Source organism: Lycorma delicatula, chromosome 3 (assembly GCF_047948215.1).
Source record: "Lycorma delicatula isolate Av1 chromosome 3, ASM4794821v1, whole genome shotgun sequence".
NCBI classification, from domain to species: Eukaryota; Metazoa; Arthropoda; class Insecta; order Hemiptera; family Fulgoridae; genus Lycorma; species Lycorma delicatula.
In genome coordinates this window covers 16767455-16791521 of record NC_134457.1, presented here as the reverse complement: position 1 = coordinate 16791521, position 24067 = coordinate 16767455, and the positions used below count along the sequence as shown (strand labels likewise).

General features: G+C 33.3%; 1 protein-coding gene across 1 annotated transcript; it reads left to right on the top strand.

Annotated features, from left to right (window-relative positions):
* Positions 1–1964: 1964 nt before the first annotated feature.
* LOC142320857 (acyl-coenzyme A thioesterase 9, mitochondrial-like) lies at positions 1965–18248 on the top strand. The gene is made up of 3 exons (XM_075358830.1): positions 1965–2047; positions 11134–11284; positions 17984–18248. Exons 1-3 carry the CDS (start codon positions 2036–2038, stop codon positions 18034–18036), a joined length of 216 nt encoding a protein of 71 aa, XP_075214945.1. The 5' UTR covers positions 1965–2035; the 3' UTR covers positions 18037–18248.
* The last annotated feature ends 5819 nt before the right edge of the window (positions 18249–24067 follow it).

The following is a 24067-nucleotide window of genomic DNA, read 5'->3' as shown; positions in this document are numbered from 1 at the left end:
CATAAAATACAACTACGCAAGGCGAGTGGAAGTTTACACAAGTACTGTTTTAGAAAAAAAGACCATGCAGACCTTGCATACTCCATGCCATATTGCAACATCACAACCACGCAATTGCTGTGTGGTCCACAGTCAAAGGGTTAACATTTAGTTTTTTGATTTTTTTTTTTAAACAAATACATTGTGTTCAGGAAATGTTAACGCCAAAGCGTTTTTCACCCAGGAAAAAAGAAAAAATCAAACACTCACCTACAAAGCCTAAAGCCAAACCTTTAGTAAATATCTCCAAATTATATATATATATATATATATATTATGCTTTTATGACCAACATGGGACCACTTAAGTCAATTTTAGTTAGATCTTTCCTGAGCAAAGCGTGTTATTTTACTCTTCCGAGCAGCCCACCCAGTATTTCTTCATCCGTTCAGATCTTGCTTTCTTTACGTCATCTGTAAACACCCTCTTCGTTGTATTTTGTCATTTGTCTGTCTTTTGTTTAAATCTAATGTTTTTGTCTTTTAGCTGTGTAATTTTTCCAGTTTTATTCTGTATTCCGGTTTTTTTCTGTTTTATTCTGTAGTTTTATTCAGTTTTATTTTCGGTCAGGGAAATTCACAATTCTTTCATATCTTCTCTAATTTCTTTGATCCATCCTACTTCTAGTTTTTTGAACCAGAGCTTTTCAATGATATTTCTTGACGGTCTTGTTTCCGGTGTCCTTATGAGATGACCGAATAAAGAGATTCTTTTTTTCCGCATAGTATCAGTAACTGGCTCTATTTCTCGATACACCACTTCATTTGGCACAATCCACCATCTGCCTTCTTTTTGGTGTTTTTTATCGATACACGTTCTGACAATTCTCCTCTCTATTTTCAGAATTTTATCAGTTCGGTTTTTCTGAGTGATTTTGAAAAGGGTCTCCCCTTAGGTGACTTCTGACTGAACTACAGTTTTAAATATTTAAGTTTTGTTTTAGTCAAAAGGCATTTTTTGTTATATGTTGACCGAGTTAATTTTTGGGATTTAATCATTTTATTTGTCCTGTTTTGCCATGTCACTTTTCATTTAAATTATAAGTTATTATTTCCCCTAGATATTTAAATTGTTTTACTATTTTAATTTTCTGATTGTTTACCGTAATGTGCTCTATTACCAGAGGATCTATGGCCATTAGTTCAGTTTTTTCGAAAGAGATATGAAGCCCTATCTTTTGTGCTAGGTTTTGAAGGCTCATGATTTGTGTTTTGGCTTCTTGAATATTATTTTCTAAAAGAGCGAGGTCATCTGCAAATCCTAGGCGATTTAGTGTGATGGAGTTTTTCTTAGTACCCATTTTTATATTTTTGGGATTTATTTCATACCATTTTCTCATGACAAATTCGAGGGCACAGTTAAAAAGGAGAGGTGAGAGGCGAGAGGCAGTCTCCTTGCCTCAACCCGGTTTTTATGGATAAAGGTCGAGAGAGTTCACCTCTGAATTTCACTTTGGACTATGTATTGGTTAAAGTTGATTTTATCATGTTTACAAGTTTATGGTGAAGGCCCAGGTTTCTCAGAATGTTTAGCATGGATGGTCGGTGTATACAATCATAGGCCCTTTTAAAGTCGACGAAGGTGATTATTAGTTGTTTTTTTTTCGTCTTTTGTATTATATTATACTCCAAATAATATTATACTTATTTATTGTTTTTTTATACAGCGATTTTATGGAACCTATTAATTAATTTTATTAATTGAAACCTCTTTGTTTATCTGTGTGAATTGTTTTTCATTTACTCAAAGAGTAGTATTCAGTTATCAGTGCAGCATTAAATTTTGTAACACAGATTGTGTAACTCATATGTTTCTTATTTTTTAGAGGGTGCGTCTTCCTAATTTTACAAAATGTTCATCTAATATTTATTGCTCTTGATGTAAAGTCTATTAATATTATCAATAAATATTTTTGTTTAGCAAACTACGTCCAAAGTTGGTTTATTCCAGTGGAATTACCTTTCATCATCCTGTCGATGTTGGTTCTCTTTTGCAGATGAGCGGCAAGGTAACATTTTATTTGTTTTTATTAAGCTATTAACAAAAGATTGCACTTGTTATTTATGGGTAAAAAGGGGAGAACTGAACATTTAAAAGTAAAAGATAAGCATTAATTTTGTTTCCCAATAAGTTAAGCCCTCAAGGTATAGATGAACATATTAATTTTTATGGAACACTATTTGATAATATCCTGATGTGTATGTTTCAATGAAATATTTAATTACACCTTTACATTGTTGTAAATTTATTCAACAAAATTGGAAACTTTTTAAACAACATTCATTATTAAAATCAAACAAAATTTACCTTCTTTTCGTACCTGACACAAAAAAATAAATTATAACTGTTTAAAAAAGAAACTAAATTTAGGGAAAGTATATATAAATAGAAAACAACAGGGACCCAAATCAAACTATCAACTATGCAACTGACATGACATATCGGTGAGCCAAGATTAATGGTTTTTAATTTAGAAAAAATCTTAATTCTTTATTAATAGTAGTAATTTTGAAATTAACTTGGTCCTGTATATTCAGGGGGAAGATTGATATAAAATCAGTCTACAAGCAACTATCCTAATGACATCTTTCTGGTATCGTAACCATAGCAGTATTGTGACTCTGTACAATTCAAAATTCTTTCTCACATTGCACACAGTTTCAAAAATATATATTGAGGATACTCTCATATTTTATATATGTTATACAGTTCTCTAAAAAAAATCTTTTTTAAATATTAGTCCTGATTATATGTTTTTATAATATCTATTTAACCCTATTTGAATTTCTCCTTTATAATTATCTCATATTTTACTATAGAATAAGAATTAGCAATGTTCTCCATTAACTTTTCTTCAGACCTAGTTATTCTCTTCAATTAAAAAAATTTTGAATTAAATTTATTTTTTTTAAATCTTTGACTATACCGTTCTAAATGGTGATTGATTGTTACTCATAAAAGATATATATATATACACACAAGGGTAAGTCAATTATTATCCGCAATGTTGTTATAAATTTTATTGCAACCCAAATAGGAAACATACATGTACATCATTTTTCAACATAGTGTCCTTGCATTTCACCACCCTTGGTCCTTTGTTGCACACAAGCTTCCTGATGCCCTCATAAAAGAAGATTTTCGGTTGAGCTGTGAGCCAGAAATGCACCGCTTCTTTCACTGTTTCGTCTGAGGTAAATCTATGGCTCCTTAATGCCTCTTTGAGTGGACCAAACAAGTGATAGTCAGAAGGGGCAAGATCAGGACTATACAGAGGATGAGCTAGTACTTCAAACTTGAGTTTCTGGAGCGTTTCAGCAGTGTGTGCAGCAGTATGTGGACGGGCATTGTCGTGCAACAAGACAACACCTTTCGACAGCAGTCCTCAGTGTTCGCTTCCAATTGCAGGCTTCAGCTTGGCAGTAAGCATCTCACTGTAACGCGCACTGTTTATTGTCGTGTCCCTTTCCTCATAATGGGCCTTATGAGTCCCAAAAAACCGTAAGCATCAGTTTTCCTGCGGATGGTTGGGTCTTCAACTTTTTTTTGCAGGGTGAATTTGGATGTTTCCACTCCATACTTTGCTGTTTACTCTCCAGCTTGTAATAATGGATCCATGTTTCGTCACCAGTGATGATTCTGTCTAAGATCATTACCATTAGAAGTTCATTACCATAGCGATCCAAATGTTTTTGGCAGATGTCCAAGTGCGTTTGTTTATGCAACTGTGTGAGTTGTTTTGGAACTCATCTTGCACAGACTTTACGAAATCCAAGTCTGCTGTGGATGATTTCGTAGGCAGAACCATGACTAATTTATAATAAAAGATACTATATAAATGTTGAACTGTACAATACCCATCTTTATTTATTAAAAATTTTAGGTTTGATTATATAGTAAATTTAATCAGAATTAATATTGATATATATACGAGGTGCTCCCCAAAAGTTCGGGGAATTTTACCGTAAAAATAAAATAGCTTACCGTAACTTATAATTTCCACTGTCTCCTTCAAAGTAATCCCCTTGGGCATTGATACAGTGATCCCAGCGTTTTTCCCATGATTCCATGCATCCCTGCAAGTGTGCAGGTGTAAGTGTTGGAAGCACGTTCTGCGTTTCTTCCTGAATCTCCTCAATTGTGTTAAAATGACGGCATTTTATTTTCGGAAAGAGAAAAAAGTCGCACGAGGCAAGGTCAGGCGAATAGTGGGAGGGAAATCACTACAGTCTTTTTGGAAGCCAAGAAATTCCGAACGGCTAGCGATGTGTGCGCGGGCGCGGCGCGTGTCATGGTACAGAACCCAGCTGTTGTTACCCCCACAGATCTGAACGTTTGCGCCTAATGCTTTCATGTAACCGCTTCAAAACTTCCCAATAGAACATCCCGTTGACGGTTTGACCAAGAGGAATAAATTCCTTATGGATAATGCCTTTGATGTCGAAAAAACAATCATCATGGACTTCACGTTGCTACGAACTTGGCGTGTTTTTTTTGGGCGCGGTGAACTTGGTGACTTCCACTGTGATTACTGCTGCGTAGTTTCAGAGTCATACCCGTACACCCGTATCTCATTGCCGGTTTTGTTGTTGGTGATGAAGTTAGGATCATCTCTTGCTGAATTTTTCAATTCGCTACAGACAGCTACGCGATTTTTTTTATGGTCGCTGTTCTACAGTCTCGGTACGAATTTTGCAGTTATGCGTCTCATGTTCAAATTGCTCGACAAGAGCGTTGCACGGACCCGTATGACATTTGTACGATTGCACAAACATCATGGATTGTTTGTCTACGATCTGGAACAATAGCCTCTCGCACTTTCGCGTTGTTTTCCGGTGTTGCGCTTGTCGATGGTCTTCCTGAACGTCATCGTCATCGACTGTCGTTCGTCCAACTTTGAATCGTTTGTACCACAAAAACATTTTACTTTTACTCATAGCATTGTCACCAAATGCTTCCACAAGCATGCGATGGGTTTCTGCACCGGTTTTTTAAGCGTGAAGCAAAATTTGACGCAGGTTTTTTGCTCTTTAAAAACTGACATTTAGAACTTCACCGAAGCATTAGAACACAACGTTACACAACCGCACGAAAGTCAATAATGCAGCCTCTCAACGTCACAGCTGTTAGAACACTGATTCACAAAGATTAGTGTTAGCCACATCTAGCGGTAGCGGATCGTACTAGCAATGGTTCGCGTGCGAAATTCAAATTCCCCGAACTTTTGGGTAGCATCTCGTGTATATATATATATTTTTTTTTTTTTTATAGTATTTATAGTATATATAATATTTATATATACAGGATCATTCACGGGAACCGGATGTTTTTGAAGTGGGTTGAACTCGGGCGTTCGTGGTGGGAGGGGCACGTGGCTGGTGTCTGACGTTTCCTTTGTTCATAGCATTTACATTTTAGTCGTTAAGATGGAGTCGTGGACGCTAGACCAGCGCCTGTACGCGTATGACAGTTTTGTGGGAAATGACGAATCCGTCATTGGTAAAATATTCCGGAGGTAAAATAGTCCCCCGTTCGGATCTCCGGGTGGGGACTACTAAGGAAGGGGTCACCAGAAAAGTAAAAAATAACATTCTACGAGTCGGAGCGTGGAATGTTAGAAGCTTAAAAAAGGTTGGTAGGCTAGAGAATTTAAAAAGGGAAATGGATAGGGTAAACGTGGATATAGTAGGAATTAGTGAGGTTCGGTGGGAAGAGGAAGGCGACTTTTGGTCGGGTGACTTTAGAGTAATTAACTCAGCGTCAAATAATGGGCAGGCAGGAGTAGGTTTCGTGATGAACAAGAAAATAGGGAGGAGAGTGGAGTATTTCAAGACGCATAGCGATAGAGTCATTGTAATAAGGATAAATTCAAAACCTAAACCGACAACGATTGTTAACGTCTATATGCCTACAAGCGCCCATGATGATGATGAGGTAGAATGTGTATACGAAGAGATTGATGAAGCAATTAAACACGTAAAAGGAGATGAAAATTTAATAATAGTTGGAGATTGGAATGCAAGCATTGGAAAAGGCAAGGAAGGAAATATAGTGGGTGAATACGGGCTGGGCAAAAGGAATGAAAGAGGGGACCGACTTATAGAGTTTTGCACGAAGTATAATTTAGTAATTGCCAACACCCAATTTAAAAATCATAATAGAAGAATATACACTTGGAAAAAGCCAGGCGATACTGCAAGGTATCAGATAGATTATATCATGGTTAAGCAAAGATTTAGAAATCAACTCGTGGACTGCAAAACTTACCCTGGAGCAGACATTGATAGCGACCATAATTTGGTGATAATGAAATGTAGATTGGGGTTTAAAAACCTGAAGAAAAGGTGTCAGATGAATCGGTGGAATTTAGAGAAGCTTGAGGAAGAGGAGGTAAAGAAGTTTTTTGAGGAGGACATCGCAAGAGGTCTGAGTAAAAAAGATAAGATAGAAAATGTAGAAGAAGAATGGGAGAATGTTAAAAAGGAAATTCTTAAATCAGCAGAAGCAAACTTAGGCGGAATAAAGAGAACTGGTAGAAAACCTTGGGTTTCAGACGATATATTGCAGCTGATGGATGAACGTAGAAAATATAAGAATGCTAGTGATGAAGAAAGTAAAAGGAACTATCGGCAATTAAGAAATGCTATAAACAGGAAGTGCAAACTGGCGAAAGAAGAGTGGATTAAAGAAAAGTGTTCAGAAGTGGAAAGAGAAATGAACATTGGTAAAATAGACGGAGCATACAGGAAAGTTAAGGAAAATTTTGGGGTACATAAATTAAAATGTAATAATGTGTTAAACAAAGATGGTACACCTATATATAATACGAAAGGTAAAGTCGATAGATGGGTGGAATATATTGAAGAGTTATACGGAGGAAATGAATTAGAAAATGGTGTTATAGAGGAAGAAGAGGAAGTTGAGGAGGATGAAATGGGAGAAACAATACTGAGATCTGAATTTAAGAGAGCATTAAAAGATTTAAATGGCAGAAAGGCTCCTGGAATAGACGGAATACCTGTAGAATTACTGCGCAATGCAGGGGAGGAGGCGATTGATAGATTATACAAACTGGTGTGTAATATTTATGAAAAAGGGGAATTTCCGTCAGACTTCAAAAAAAGTGTTATAGTAATGATACCAAAGAAATCAGGGGCAGATAAATGTGAAGAATACAGAACAATTAGTTTAACTAGTCATGCATCAAAAATCTTAACTAGAATTCTATACAGAAGAATTGAGAGGAGAGTGGAGGAAGTGTTAGGAGAAGACCAATTTGGTTTCAGGAAAAGTATAGGGACAAGGGAAGCAATTTTAGGCCTCAGATTAATAGTAGAAGGAAGATTAAAGAAAAACAAACCAACATACTTGGCGTTTATAGACCTAGAAAAGGCATTCGATAACGTAGACTGGAATAAAATGTTCAGCATTTTAAAAAAATTAGGGTTCAAATACAGAGATAGAAGAACAATTGCTAACATGTACAGGAACCAAACAGCAACAGTAGGAATTGAAGAACATAAGAAAGAAGCCATAATAAGAAAGGGAGTCCGACAAGGATGTTCTCTATCTCCGTTACTTTTTAATCTTTACATGGAACTAGCAGTTAATGATGTTAAAGAACAATTTAGATTCGGAGTAACAGTACAAGGTGAAAAGATAAAGATGCTACGATTTGCTGATGATATAGTAATTCTAGCCGAGAATAAAAAGGACTTAGAAGAAACAATGAACGGCATAGATGAAGTCCTACGCAAGAACTATCGCATGAAAATAAACAAGAACAAAACAAAAGTAATGAAATGTAGTAGAAATAACAAAGATGGACCGCTGAATGTGAAAATAGGAGAAGAAAAGATTATGGAGGTAGAAGAATTTTGTTATTTGGGAAGTAGAATTACTAAAGATGGACGAAGCAGGAGCGATATAAAATGCCGCATAGCACAAGCTAAACGAGCCTTCAGTAAGAAATATAAGTTGTTTACATCAAAAATTAATTTAATTGTCAGGAAAAGATTTTTGAAAGTGTATGTTTGGAGTGTCGCTTTATATGGAAGTGAAACTTGGACAATCGGAGTATCTGAGAAGAAAAGGTTAGAAGCTTTTGAAATGTGGTGCTATAGGAGAATGTTAAAAATCAGATGGGTGGATAAAGTGACAAATGAGGAGGTATTGCGGCAAATAGATGAAGAAAGAAGCATTTGGAAAAATATAGTTAAAAGAAGAGACAGACTTATAGGCCACATACTAAGGCATCCTGGAATAGTCGCTTTAATTTTGGAAGGACAGGTAGAAGGGAAAAATTGTGTAGGCAGGCCACGTTTGGAATATGTAAAACAAATTGTTAGGGATGTAGGATGTAGAGGGTATACTGAAATGAAACGACTAGCACTAGATAGGGAATCTTGGAGAGCTGCATCAAACCAGTCAAATGACTGAAGACAAAAAAAAAAAAAAAAAACGAATCCGTAACTGCTGTTCAGCGAGATTTCCGCCGTCAGTTTAATATCCATCGTAATGTAAGCGTCCCTTCTCGTAACACAATATTGCGACGGGTAAACAACTTTCGAACAAGCGGTTCAATATTGAAGAAAAAACCACCGGGTCCACGACGAACCGCTAGCACTCCGGAGAACATCGAAAGAGTAAGGGAAGCCGTTGTCAGAAGCCCACGCCGCTCTATTCAGAGGCATTCAGCAGCGCTTCAAATGACCACAAGTACGGTAAGACGAATTCTGCATACACACCTGCAGTTCCATCCTTACAAGATAGCCGTCGTGCAGCAGTTAAACGAGCAAGATTTCACGCAGCGATTACAACTTTGTCTACAAATGCTTACCGTTTTTGAAGAAAATGAAAATTTGTTATCGCTAATGAGTGACGAAGCCAGTTTTCATCTGAATGGCTTCTTCAACAAACAGAATTGCCGGTATGGGGCAGAAAGAAACCCACATCAGCTTCACGAGAAACCACTTCATAGCCCAAAGGTGACTGTCTGGTGTGCAATAGGAAAGGTCGGTGTTATTGGACCGTATTTTTTTTTAAGAAAATGACGCTGTCGTAACTGTAACAGCTGATCGTTACGTTGCGATGTTGAATACGTTTTTCATCCCCGAGTTACGAAACCGGGGAATCGATTTTCAAAATGTGTTATTCCAGCAGGATGGAGCTACAGCGCACACAGCTAGGGCAACGATGGCTGTTCTCCGTAACTTGTTCCGGGACGGATCTTTTCCAGATTCGGCGACATTCCTTGGCCCCCTCGGTCCCCAGACTTGAGTAGTTGTGATTTTTTTCTGCGGGGGTTTCTGAAATCGCTTGTGTTCGGTTAAAAGGCTACAACAATGTATTGCCCAAAATGGACATCACTTGCCGGACATAATTTTTCGTTCACGAGTAAGTAACAAATGCTTTGATTTAGCAAGCGTTTCAGTACCAATAAAACTTTTTTAAAGTAAATATTCAATTTTTTATGATTATTTTAAAAACATCCGGTTCCCGTGAATGACCCTGTATTTATATATATATATATATATATAAATACAGATTAAAATCATCTCAAAGTAAAAAAAAAATAGCTGAATTGATTATAAGTGATAATAATAATAGTAAACATAAGGATTTTTATAATAATAATTTTCACAAAAAGTACAATGTTAGGGATAAAGAGAAACAAGATAATTTAAATGTATTCATTACACAAGAAATTCGAGTAAATGTGGCAATAATGATGATCATGTTGAATTCAGTGATAAAGGAAATTTAATTATTTGCTAATGATTTTAAATTTAATTTACCAGATAATAATAAGAATAGAATTATCAAAAATAAAGAAAGACTACATAATATTATTGGTAATAACATTTATAAAATTAAACATGTGTGTATAAATAAGAAACCACTTTTTAATAAGAAAACAATATATAATTTAAAAGTTAAAAGAAAGTAGCTGTGTTATACTAAAATCAGATAAAACAAATACGCCAGTCATTATTTTAATTGAAAAATATAATAATTTAATGGAAAAGTATATATATATATATATATATAACTAATAATTAATTTTTAAAGATTGCAAAAAGTTTAATAACAAACTATAAGGCAGTTTTACGATAATGAATTGAAGTATCACACTAGAATATATCAATTTAAACCATTTGCCCTGAAACTTATCGGTCGTCCTAAAATACCAAGGTAACCCGATGGATCCATTAATTAACTTTAAATCTGCACCTGTTATTTTATTACCAAAATAATCAATAAAATAAGATTGATTTACCATATAAATATAATTAATGTAAAAAATGGGTATGTTTTGGTTAAAAAATTAAATAATTTGACAAAAAATAAAAATGATAAGTTACTTAAACTAGAATGATAAGTTATGACATAACCATTATGTACCCTAATATTCCTATACAACATACAATTTGCATAATAAAAAAATAAAAATGAGAACCTAAAATTTATTGGTAATTTTCTCACCGTTATTAGAAACACAACTATTTTGAATTTTATAATGTATATTACACACAAGAGAATACTTTACCGATGGCGTTTACTTTATCGACCGTTATGTCTGAAATTTATTTGCAAGAATTAAAAAATAAGATAGTTTATGGTATTACTCATATACACAAAATTCTATTATGGGTTCTATATGCAGATGACATTTTGGTTATCTTTGAACCTGTTATAAATTATGAACATCTTATAATATTGAAACAGATAAGTGCAGAAAAATAAGTTTTTTAGATGTTATATTGAAATTGTCAAAAAGAATCATATTACAACATCAGTATATAGAAAACCTACGACAAGTAAAATTACTATAAATCGAATCATCCATGGTCATACAAAATTAATATATTTAATATAACTTCGTAGAATTTTGAATATATGAATAGAATACAGAATTAGTATTTTACGCAGGTTTTTTCTTTAATTTGAAAGCTGCATATTCATTTTGAAAGCTTCTTTTAGTAATACTTACTAGTAATACATTTTCAAGATACATATTTATTATATAATACTGGATCTGTTTTGTTTTAATCAGTGTGTAGTTAAATTGCAGAACTTTACTGTTTATTTCAGGTCACGTATACTGAAAATCGGTTCATGCAAATAACTATTTATGCTGAAGTACTTGATCCCTTTACATCTAAGTTAACCACAACAAATGTATTTCATTATACTTATGAGTCTTCTAATATTGTACCTTCAGTATTTCCAGCTACTTATAGTGGTAAGTATTAAAATAATTTTTAAAAAAATTATCACCTGAGTGGTAATAAATTATGATTATTGACAGTGATCAAAAATAATTTTATTACATTGTCAATATTTGCTAAATATTTTTTTGGCACCGATTCCAAATATAAAATCAGAAGCTCAGATTTTTTGTAAATGCCCTTCCTATCTTCTAGAAAGTATATGCAACAATGCAAGTACAATGTATTTATTTAATTTATTGCAGCAATTAAGTTCCTAAATAATCTGTAATAAAAAAAATTCTCAGTACTTTACTGTTGAAAATAATTTGGTTTATTGAACAATTATTGATGAGCTTATGTTGCGCTTAGGACAAGTTTATAAACCTGAGGACTGGTGCCTTTTGATAGATTCGTCCAAAATAATTAAAAGCGGTTCTACTACACAACGGTAACAAATATCCTTCGATACCAATCGCTTATGGTATTAATTTGAAAGAGACATATGATGTGATGAAAGACATTTTTGAAAAAATAAATTATAAAAAACATAGCTGGAACATACGTGGTGATTTGAAATTTATAGTTATTTTGTTAGGCATGGAGTTAGGCTATACTAAGTACATGTGTTTTCTTTGCGGGTGGGACAGCCGAGCTGGGGATAAACAATATGTTACCAAAGAGTGAAAGAAACGAGACAACTTAACTCCAAATGGGAAAAATATTATTTATAGCCTTTAGTTGAACCCAAAATAATATTTTTACCTCCTCTCCATATCAAGCTAGGACTAATGAAAAATTTTGTAAAAGTAACGAAGGAAAGTCCCAGATTTTTGTACTTCAGGCAGAAATTTCTGAATGTAAGCAAAGGAATATTTGTTGGTCTGCAAATGAAAGAGTTCATCAGAGATTATGTATTTAACTCGATGTTAAAAAATGTAGAAAGTGCAGGGAGGATTGGGCTTCATTTAAAGACATTTGCAAAAAATTTCTCAGCAAACAAAAATCCAACAATTACCACAATATTGTTGATCAACTTCTTACATCATACAGAGCTATGGTTTGTAGTATGTCTTTGAAAATACATTTCCTCCACTCGCATCTGGATTTTTTCCTGTACACTTTGGAGACATAAGTGACGAATACAGTAAACTTTCCACCAAGACATTTCAGTGGTGGAAAGCAGCTATAAAGGGAAATGGAATACTAACATGCTAGCCGATTGCTGTTGGACATTAATTCGAGATATGCCTGAGGTTATTTATAAAAGAAAAGCATCAGCAAAATCATTCTAACACAGGTATGGCCATGCAAAATTATAAATTTTACAGATTTTAACTATATTTTCCCTTAATTTTTTTTTAAGCTTAATTTATCTGAAACTAAAGGTGATGGAAAATTGTATTTACTGTATGTATTACTTGTATTTATTGTATGCAAAAAAACAATTCAAGAAATGGTATCACACTTAGAGAAACACTAATTTTTTTTGTCTATCAGTATAACACTACTGATAATAAAATCATGTGAACCATATCTTGGATGTAAAATAGGTGATCAGAGTAAGTCCTGGGCTCCTCATATTTGCTGCAATTCTTGTATAACGCTGTTGACTGGTTGGTTGAATGGATTTCATCACATGACATTTGCAACTCCAATGGTTTGGAGAGAACCAAAGGATGACTTCATATACTGCTATTTTTGTATAATGAAAATATCAGGGATAACAGCTAGAACTAAACATACCGTCAAATATCCTGATATTCTTTCTGCTATAAGATGATTTCCTTACAGTCCACAGTTTCCAATTCCATTATTACCAAAAACATAGGAATTATATGAAGCTGTTAATGTAGTAAGTTGTGCAGATCCATCAGATGATAACAAACGAGAGACCCAGATATTTTTAGAAATTACAAATACTATACCACATTTAATTAATCAGTCAGAATTAGAAGATCATGTTTATGATCTAAATTTATCCACTAATCAAGCAGAAATTCTCTCAACATGACTAAAAGGATGCAATTTTTTACAACACAGAATTAAAATAACTGCTTTCTCTGACAAGCAGTGTGAATTTGAACATTTCTTCATCCAAACTGCTTTCTCTGACAAGCAGTGTGAATTTGAACATTTCTTCATCCAGTACAAGGAGTTAGTTCCACACTGTAATGATATGGAATCTTTACTAGAAACTTTGGGACACACACCACCTGATGAATGGCTTCTTTTTATAAACTCTTCAGAGTAATTTTAAAATGGTCCATATTGGATATAAAATCCCATCATTCCCTATAGCTTATGCAGCTCACCTGAAGGTATCATATGAAACATATGTTGGAGATGATTCCGTATGAAACATTTGTGGAGACCTGAAAATGATAGCACTCTTATTTGGTTTACAACTTTGGTCCAAAGTTGTAAACAGAGTACTAAATTTACTAAATTTTTTTCTTCATGTGCGAGTGGAACAGCAGGGATAATAAGAATCATTATATTGAAAAAGAGTAGCCAAAAAGAGAAACATTGACTGAGTTTTAAATGGTCTTAATGACTGTGAGGTTACTGCATGGAAATCTTTTAAAAAGGTTGTAAATAACTTCCTTAGGTATTTTAAGGTAGATAACTACAGAGAACTTATAACTGAGCTTCATAAAAACTATAAAGCACTTGGATATAATGTGTCACTAAAGATCCACTTCTTAGATTCTAATCTCGATTTTTTCCCTACCGATCTTGGAGCTGTGAATGATGAACATTGAGAATTCTTTCACTAGAAAATATTCATCATGGAAACATGCTATTAGGAAAAATGGAACCTGACAATGCTGGCTGATTACTGCTGGACTCACAAGGCATATATACGTACAGTAAACTACATCAGAAAATTCAAAAGAAGCAGATTTTAGACCTGTAGAAATCGCATGTATAATATTGTTATACTTCCATGACAATACCTTTTTCTTACTACAAAAAGTGGTAATTGTTATTAGTAATAAAAATTAAAATATTCACTATTCTTGTTTTTATAATATTTAACATTAGCGCTTTTGCAGTGAGCACTGCTTGATCAGATGTAAAAATTAAGATAAATTAAAAAATTTAAAGAGAAGAATGTTTCTCTTTTTGGTTAGGTTGTAAACTGGTAATGGAAGAAATTTTATTGATCATAATAATACATACTGCTACCTGTTGAATGGATTTTAAATTATATGAATCTATTATTTGTTGAATTTATCATATTCAAATTTTATAAATTCTATAAATGAATAAATAAAATTTGAATATGATAAATAAAATCTAAAAAATGTACCTAAATATTTTGTATTAAATTATGAAAAATAACAGAATTTTTTAAATATGATTACTATTAATATATTTATGGATGTGCATTCAAATAAAATTAGCTAAGCAGTATTGTTATCCTTAAAGAATTCCTAAATATAATTTTGTTTATGAATAATATTTGATTAATTTTCATTATATGTTATATAGAACTAATAAAAAGGAGCTTAAAGATTTATTTTTTTATTGAATTTATTACATAAAATTATTAAAATATTCATTAATTTTATCAAGTAGGTGGAACAATTGTTGTGTTGTCAGTGACTCCTTTCAATAGCCATTAATGCTATTAAACAGACAATCATTGATAACCGAGTAGTTGTTGACACCTTATAATTTAAGTGGTTAGTAGAAAGTACATAATATGTAATAATAATTTGCACTTGAAATAAATCATAAATTTTTGTTGTGCATTATATATTTGCACAAGCAGTTGTGTAAAGTTATTTATTTTGACTATGTATGATTAGGTCATTCCCTGTCTTGTTCAAATTACCAGTTCTTATTTACTGTATTGCAAAATTAATTAATAATTAATTTATATGTTGCAAAACTGAGTGATGCTGTACAGGATACCATGGACCTGTAAGCATTTTATACTTCTTACTTTTAAGATGATTATTAAACCTAAAATTGCATAGAGTGTATTTAAGAATATTTGTTAAATTCACTTCCTAAAAATACATGTACCTCATAACAAGAGGGCAAGAGGGTTCAGCGCAGCAAGATTCATTCACTTTGGAAGTACATGTACACGTTCCTGGAGACCTGTGCCACAGCTAGCGCATTATTTCAATAGAAATCAAATTTATTTTTATCAAAAAAAAAAAAAACCTCAACAGAATCACTTTTAAAAAAGAATTAATGTTAGATGTATTTCCATTGAAAGCCCAACAAAAATACTTAAGCTGTTTCAAAATCATCAAATTAATAAAAAATCTTTCAAAAATAAAACATTCTATAAAGTGCTATTTCTTATAGGCCCTAGAGCTAGTACATACTTTCATGGCTAACTTACGTCAAGTTGGAAGTGTGTTAAATTTTTAGTTTACTAAATTGCGAAGTTCCCAAACTGACCAAAATGCTTGCCATTTGGGTCTGGGTTAGTTGGGGATCAATAATCTGTTTAAAAAAAATACCTTGTAAGTAAATAAAAAATCATATAAAACATAAAAAGTTTATGTTTGTGTGATATTATTATCAATAAAAGCAATTTCATAATATCATTTTCCTACTGACCGTTTCTGTCTGCCATTTAGTAAACTAAATATTCAACCGATGCAAATTTTACTTCACCCAACCCGGCGGCCGGGTCTCTGTCTTTTATTTTTTCTCCCAGTTCCTAGATACCATCAGAGTCCCCGGCCGTTCATTGGAACGTGACGTCATTATCAAGTTTAAGGACTTATTGTCCCCTCGGCTTTCTCACAATGCTCCAACATATGTTTGCTAAATCGGAGTACTTTGTCAAGCGTAACTCCCAGGTATTTTACCGTATTTCTCATCTGTAATGGCAATGCACCAATTTTAAGATTGATGGAGCCAATTTTTCTCTTCCCTGTAAAGGTGATATATTCACATTTGTGTGGTGAAACGTCTTGTCCACGCTCAGCCATCGAGGCACCAATCAAGGACAGCGCCTCATTACTTCGGTCTGTTACTTCCTCCTCATTCTGGCCTCCAACCATAACCATGAGATCATCCGCAAGCGTGATGGTCCCAGTGCCCTATGGCAACCTCAGTCTTAATATTTCATCACAGACGATAAGCCATAACAATGGTCCCAGGACCGAACCCTGGGGAACGCCACCATGTATTTGATATCGTGGGGTCTTCTCTCCATGTCCACTGCCACTGAGATACTCTTACGCCTTCTTAAGTATGGGCTGATACCCTTGTCTCTGAGGGATAGCATTATCACATTCCACGGCAGGGACACGAAGGTATTCTTGACATCCAAACGAATAAGCACTGTAAACTGCGTGTCCTCCATGTACCACTCCTCTGTTATTCCCCAACTAATCACTTGCCTGTGTAATTGAGCTACTGTGTCAAAATCCGAACTGATTATCATGGATACTGACACCCCACCTGAGTTCGTCTGAAATGCGGAATGCCAGCATCCATTCGACAACCTTGCCCATATTGTTCAGCAGATGCAGCAGCCAGTAATCAGGCTGTTGATCACCTTCTTATTCTTCGGAAGAAAGCCATTATGGCCTCCTTCCAACAAATTGGGAACATCTTCCTTTCCATTCCATAATTTGCTATGTCAACTACTTCCCCGCACCTTAGCTATTAGGCCCTTGAGGATGGCTTGAGGGACTCTGTCTGGCCCTGGACTCTTTTTACTTTTTAACTTTACTATTGTCTCTATAACTTCCTCCAGAGTGTATCTTCTGGTATCATATTTGATAACCTCAGTAACTTCCTGTTCCTGGCAAGGGAAACGTTTATCAATCTGTCATGTTATTTGCTCCTCTATGAGGATGGGCAGACGTCGGCTAAAGTTCCTCGTGGCTATCTGATACGCCCCTCCCACGGGTTCTTGTCTAAGTTCTGGCACAACTCACACCACTTTTCTCCTTTTGCACACTTTATTTTGTAATACAACAGTCTTCTGCTTGCCAGGTAAGCTTGTTCAGCTACCTCGTACGCAATCCTGTCGATCGGCCGTAGCCTTTGTTTTATATGCCTATTCTGAAAAACCCAACTGAGCTCAGCAGTTTTATCAGACCACGTGTAACCTTGCCTGAAATTCCCGTCCCATGGTGGTATCTTTGACATTTCGCTACCAGTTAATGTCCGTGATATTTCAGGCAATGATTGGTGTTCGTCAGCAGTCTTACTTGTAACATTCGCCACAATTACATCAATCTGCCGCTGCGCCAACCTCAAGAGAGATGTTTGTCCAGCTGTAATGAACGCCGGATCGTCAATTGTCAGTAAAGATGCAAAATTACCACTCATGGTCTCACCGCTCAAGACCCTCCACGACTACCTGATGTAAATTAGTCATAAAAAAGTCCACTAGCTCCAGGATTATTATTAGAAATTCTAAAATCTGTAATCAGCCTATACATTTGATTGTGTTATTACCCATTTTAGATTAATATTTTATTTTTTGTAAGTCTGTTAATGAAATTTTGTACTACCACACTACTACTGTATCAATCTCAATGGCTTTGTTCCTGTCTGGCTTGGCCTTTATCACATGTTACAAAAATTCATCTCTCCTTATCAATAACTAAAACTGGATCCTTTTTCTGTAGTTATTTGTGAAAAATAAATAAATAAATAACTCTATTTTAATTCTTGTTCTTTTATACTTATTAAAGTATATTTATATTATTATTTTTAATAATATTAATAAATATTTGTTTCAGAGGCTATGATGTACATTGACAGTCGACATCACTTTCATTCTTATTTGAAGTAAGTGCTTAGACTTGTTTTAAATTGCCCTTATTACTTCTTATCAACAACAATATTACGTGCTTATTTGGGCACATGTGCTTTAAATTTATTGTACTGGTGCATTTGACATTCACTTTAATGTATGATTAAAATGTTGTTATACTTGTTTTTTTAAATCATTTTGGAAGTGCTGTTATTTTTATATTCTGCACCCAATTCATGAATGTATATATATATATATATATTTATTGTCAACCAGACATAAGTTTATTATTTGTTTTTAAGAAATTTTCTCTGTAAAATAAGAGATGTAATGTATGTAGAATCAATTTTCTGTATTAGTCTGTGTGTGAAATTGCTTATGAAATTAGTGACCTTTTAAAAATTGTATGTTTAAACATCTGTATAATTATTGATAACATAGCAGTTGAGTTAATTTTTCTTTTAATTACTGATTTTTAGGTTTTATAAAATTATTAGTGTGAACATTGAACTTGCTGACAATAATTTATTTATTGACTTTTATTAAATTTTAATGAAATGTACTATTTCATATGGAAAAAAGAACACTTGTAAAAATAACTGCAGTGTTACTAAATGCTATTTATTTAATTTTTAGGTAATTTCTGTACCTATTTTATTTAGAAGTTTTAGAATCATTTATATGTATATAAAGTCCTCCTTAATATTATTCTGCTTTTTTCTTTGTTTTAATTTAATGTTGCTCATATAAATTAATGACTACTCACTGTAAAGTTTTATGTGTTTTGCTATTATTACATTGTCTGTGCCAACATGACTTGAAATTTTTGTTTGTAGCATGAATAAGTAGATAGGAAGTACGATTCTGAAAGTGTATATTGTTGATTTAACTTTTGAAGATGAAGAAGTTCTAGCTTCACATATTGAGAAATTAACAGGTGAAAATTTCCAAAAAGCTGTTACAAAATAATTATAACATCTAGATTTTTATTTTGTAATTTCAGTTAAAATATTTTATTTTAATTTAATTTATTTTAATTTAATTTTATTTTAATTTAGAACATTGTAAAATTAAATACTCCCCTGTAAACATGCTGCTAGATTAAATGATAATTGCGGTGTAATATTTTAGAAAATCAGCAACGTATCTAGCTCTTTATATTTGTAAATATAGTGGTCAGCTGATATGTTGAGATGTGCTCATATCAAAATCATTCCCATCTGCCTAAGAAGCAATTATTACAAGATTTTTTATTTGATTTTTATTAAAATTATTAATGAATTTGTATTTGTTTTATTCCAGTTTTATTTTACTTTAATTATAATATAAATTTGTGTTGCTTATTGCTATGTTAATAATAATATTAACGTAGAAATTCATTTGTCGAAAATCAAATGATGTCGAAGAATTAAACAAATCCAGAAGGAAAGTTTGTCCTCCGATAAAAAAAATCCTTATTTAAATCTTGTTGCAGAACCTTCCTGTTTCTAAAAGGAATTCATCCTGGAGCAGCCGAAATTAGAGATATAACTAATAATTCGGGAATAGTCCTGATAGAATTGGGTTTAGCCAAATTAGAAGCCTCTTATCATGCATTTATTCATTATTATAGTTTGGTTTAAGTATTTATTCATTTAGAAAATTTGAATACTGTTTAGGAATGTGTTAAATTGTTTTAATAATAATCAGTTGTATAATGTTAGTAAAAAAGGAAGAATTTAACAGACAATAGTCATAAGTTTTTTGTGATGTAATAAATTATTTTTAAATTATCATAAGAAAATGTTATTATATGAAAAGTTAGAAATAGTTTTGTTAAGTAATAAAGTAAGAAATGAAAGAGAAATTGTTACTGACCTCAGTTCAGTAATTAAATAATTTACTGGTAAATTAGATGCATATGATGGAGAAAAGTATGAAAAATTGTCGAAAAAGTAAGATATAAACAAGTTGATAATTGTAAGTCAGATTAATAACCAGTACTCTGTTAATACAGATATTATAAATGAATTTAATAAACAGTAAATATAATGACTGAATACAATTTTAATGAATTAAGTAATAAGTTGATAGTTGAGTTGGAGGATTCATACGGGTTAGACCTGCGTTTCATTGTTCTGTGGTATTGTGTGTTTTTGTCTGGTTTTTCAGTTTTATTTTTAGATGTGGATGACTGGCTACTGATTGGTGGTATTTCTATTGGATGTATTATTACTTTTTTTATGATTTCAGATAACAGATTACTGTTTTATTGAGATTTTTATTTAAGAGATTTATTGCTACTGGCAATAAATCATCAATCATCATCATCATTAAGTAATTATAAACTTTGGTTGTCGTAACGGGTTGAGTTGTTTATGACTTGGGGTCAGTTATCGTTGAAGATAAGATTATTATCATTTTAAATATTTAAATTAAAATTATTTAAAATATTTTATTTTATTATTATGGTAGTCCACGTATAGATTGTTGGGGAATTCTTTTCTCTACCTTCCTCATCTAAAGTCCTACTAGATATAGAAGATTTTCCTTCACCCATATCTCATAGATGAGCACATTTTTTTGTACCTGAGATTGCTATGCAGCTTGATTTTCTGACTACGGTTAAAAGAAGCCATCGCCAGATACAGCAGGTGCTGCAACATCAGTATGCGGGTAGCTCGTGTGATTCTACTACTAGCAAGTCCACTGACGTCGTGGCAACTAGTGGGAATAAGAAATACACAGAAAGAGGAGTTGTTCTAATGAGACATGGGAATGAGAAGAAGTATGAGGATAGGATGGAGAACAGAGTACAAGGTAAATTGCTTAAGTACGTACGAGAGTTAATCAGTGTGAATGGCGCATTGTCAAAACATGCCGAGAAGAGCCACACTGCCTGCGAGCTGAAGGAGATAGCTGGGGAAATGGCAAAGGTGGTCGCTGTATTCCGAATATTTATAGAGTTGAAACAGTTTGATGTAAAGATTGAGGGAATAGATGTGGCTTGTTAGACAGTGAGCGATAAGGTAGACGGTGAGATCCTGCGATGATAGGAGCAAGGAGGCAAGGATGAGAATATTGATAAAATGGTGGTCGCTAGGTGGAACAATAACTGGTTTACCAATACAGTCGAACTTAAGGAGGGGATTTTCACTGAGAGAAAAAGGGACTTGGTGGTGATCCTGGACTTGTTGAAACTTGTTGTTGTTGAGACTTGTTGTTTAGTCTTTAGACTAAATTCTCAGAGTCTATATTTAGGGTGGCTCTGAGGATTAGGGACATGGCTATGGGAGGAAAATTAAAGGTGATGAGTCAACCCATGGCCTGTAGTAAGGCTGCCACAGTACTTAGGGAGATGATGTAGAGGACTACAAAAGGAAAGTATTCACAATAGTGATAGATTCGGGGATAGCTGAGGTGAATATTATCTCATCTGAAGAAGAGTATTGCAGAGGTTTTCCTGTTAGTGAAACGTGATGTGATCTTCAGGCTGGAAGAGGGTGACGCATCACGAGTAGCCAGGAAACTGATAGAATATGCTGGCTGTTGATTGAGCAGAACAGATCTGACAAAAGCAAAGACAGATCCGAGCAAAGGTAGAAGGGACAGGTCCACTAGTAGGGTGACAATAGAAAACATAAAGCCTAAAACCTTGGTGGTTAGATTGGTAGAGAAAAAGGGAAGCAGATGTATACAACCTTCTCAGAGAGGTCAAGAGAGGCATCGGAGATCCTCTTGGCCTGTAAGGGCCAAGGGGAGAATAAATGAATAATTGAGAATAAAAAATGAGAATAATTTATATTCGAGTCCAAGTTGATGATGAAGTTCTGAAAAGTTATTGAAGAATTTACAGGAGGAAGTGCAGGGAGTAAAGGTTGCTCTTAGTTTGAATTCTCATGTTGAGGTTAAATATAAGAGATATTGATATGCTCACCACCAAGGAGGAGGTTGCTAAGGCAGTGAGAGGTGGTAGAAGTGGACGTGGAATTGGTCATATTGCTGAGACCAGTGTACTCAAACACACAAGTGACATTGATGGCTGTTGCCAGTGGGGAGGTGGATATACACCTGCTGTTCTGAAACAGCAGGTGTCGAATCTTGCATCCTCATGATATGTTCAAAGAATCCTAATCTCCTCTTATACACGGTATCAGTGATGGGTTCTAACTCTTTGTCATGACTTTGTTGGGCAAAATCCACCACTGTCCATCTTTCTAGAACTTTTCATCGATGCAGGTTCTTCCAATTCTTCTTTCGATTTTCTGGAATCTGTTTTTGATTGTTCCTTCAGATGGAAGAGTGTTTCTGCTGCATAAGTGGCTTCAAGGTGCCTGCTTCAAGTAGCTTCAAAGTGGCATAAGTGGTTCTGTACTGTGTTGTAGGGTCATATTTTTGCATTTATTGATAGGCATTTTTTATTGCAAGTATACTAGGTAATTTTTTAGCTTTATGTAGTTTTGTTTCTTTTTATTTTGATCGAGGTTTTTTCATTTAGGTTGAGTTATTATTTCTTCGAGGTATTTAAATCGGGTTACTATTTTGATTTTATTACCTTTTATGTTTACTTCTTTTAATCAAGTTGGTTTTTAGGACATAATTTCTGTCTTTCTGAATGATATTTTGAGGCCAGTTATATTTGCAATGTTTTGAACTTCAAATATCTGTGATTTAGCTTTGTCGATGTCATTTGCTAGCAGTGCCAAGTCATCGGCGAAACCAAGACAATTTCTTTTGATTTTTCAGCCTATTTGAACTTTTTCAGCAATTTTTTGAGCCATTCCCTTATTAACATTTCCAGAGCGCAGTTGAATAATTACGGTGAGATCCTCTCACCTTGGCGTAGTGTTGTTTTGATCTCAAATGGTTTCAAGAGAATACAATTTAAGAAACGTTAATTAAGAGAAATAAAAAATAATATTAAAAGTAGAATGAGTACAGCATCCCTTTACGGTAATGATGTGGGGTTAATGTGGTTTCATTATTTCCTGACCGTGACTTAATGTTATAGTCGTGTCAAATTAAATGAGGACTAACCTTGCATAAATTTGGTTTGTTTAAACCATTAATTTATTTTGAATTCAGTTTATTGCTGTAAGGTATTAGTTTTACAGTAGAATTATGTGTAATTTTAAGTATATTTATTATTATCATTTTACATACTAAAAGTTATATAAAGTTAACTAAATTATGAAGTTTATAATTTTAAAGTATATATATGTGTAATATTTTAGTAGTAACATTATTGCTGTAATTTTTGTATTATTTAGATATTAATAGTTTTTAATATTAATAGTTAATTTTTCTAAAAAATAGCTTAAATTTTGAAAATTATGAGGTTGTAAATCGTGAGTATTATTATTTTTTTTACATTAACTACTTCTATGATCACAGTAATAATTACTAATTGCTTGTAATAAACAAATTAACCCATTCAAACAAAAACTCTTGTTTAACTGTTTGTTACCTGTGGGAATCATTACTGCATTTGCTATTGGCATAATAGTTCACTTAATATGCTTTGATTTTCTAGGATGCTTCTTCCAAGAAGTTAGTACCAAGGTGTACAATATGAATTTTATTATACAATGTTACTTTAATTTGGATTGTACATTTTTTAAATTATTTATTTAAAACTTTTGTACCAGGTACTTACTTGTTAATCAAATAAGTCTTCATTATGTGTGTAAACATTTTGATGTGATTGCTAAAATATCTGTGTTGTGGTTAGCTTTAATTTATGTAGTTATACACAAATATATTTACAAGAAAATTTTCAGTCGCTATAATCTTTTAATATGGTAAATTTTATATTTATTTATTAATTTTGTTTTTATGTTATGTTAATTGTCTATATGCTAGGTGTATTGTATGTTTTCTTTAACTGTAATTACAGTTGAGTTTTAAAAATCTTCTATAAAACAAAATTTAATGTTTTATATATATATTTAGGTTACTGCAGATTCACTTTCATCCTGTATCCAGAGTTAGTTTAATTTTTTTTTTAAAATCCTTTCTTAAACTATTATTATTCTTTAATTTGTTTAGACTCATTTCAGTAGTTAACATCTCAGGCTTAAGATTTTAGAAA

Bases quoted from the DNA above. Each gene is read 5' to 3' on its own strand.
- LOC142320857 (XM_075358830.1), top strand. The intron at 11,285-17,983 runs GTAAGTATTAAA...TATTTGTTTCAG, and splicing joins ATTTCCAGCTACTTATAGTG to AGGCTATGATGTACATTGAC.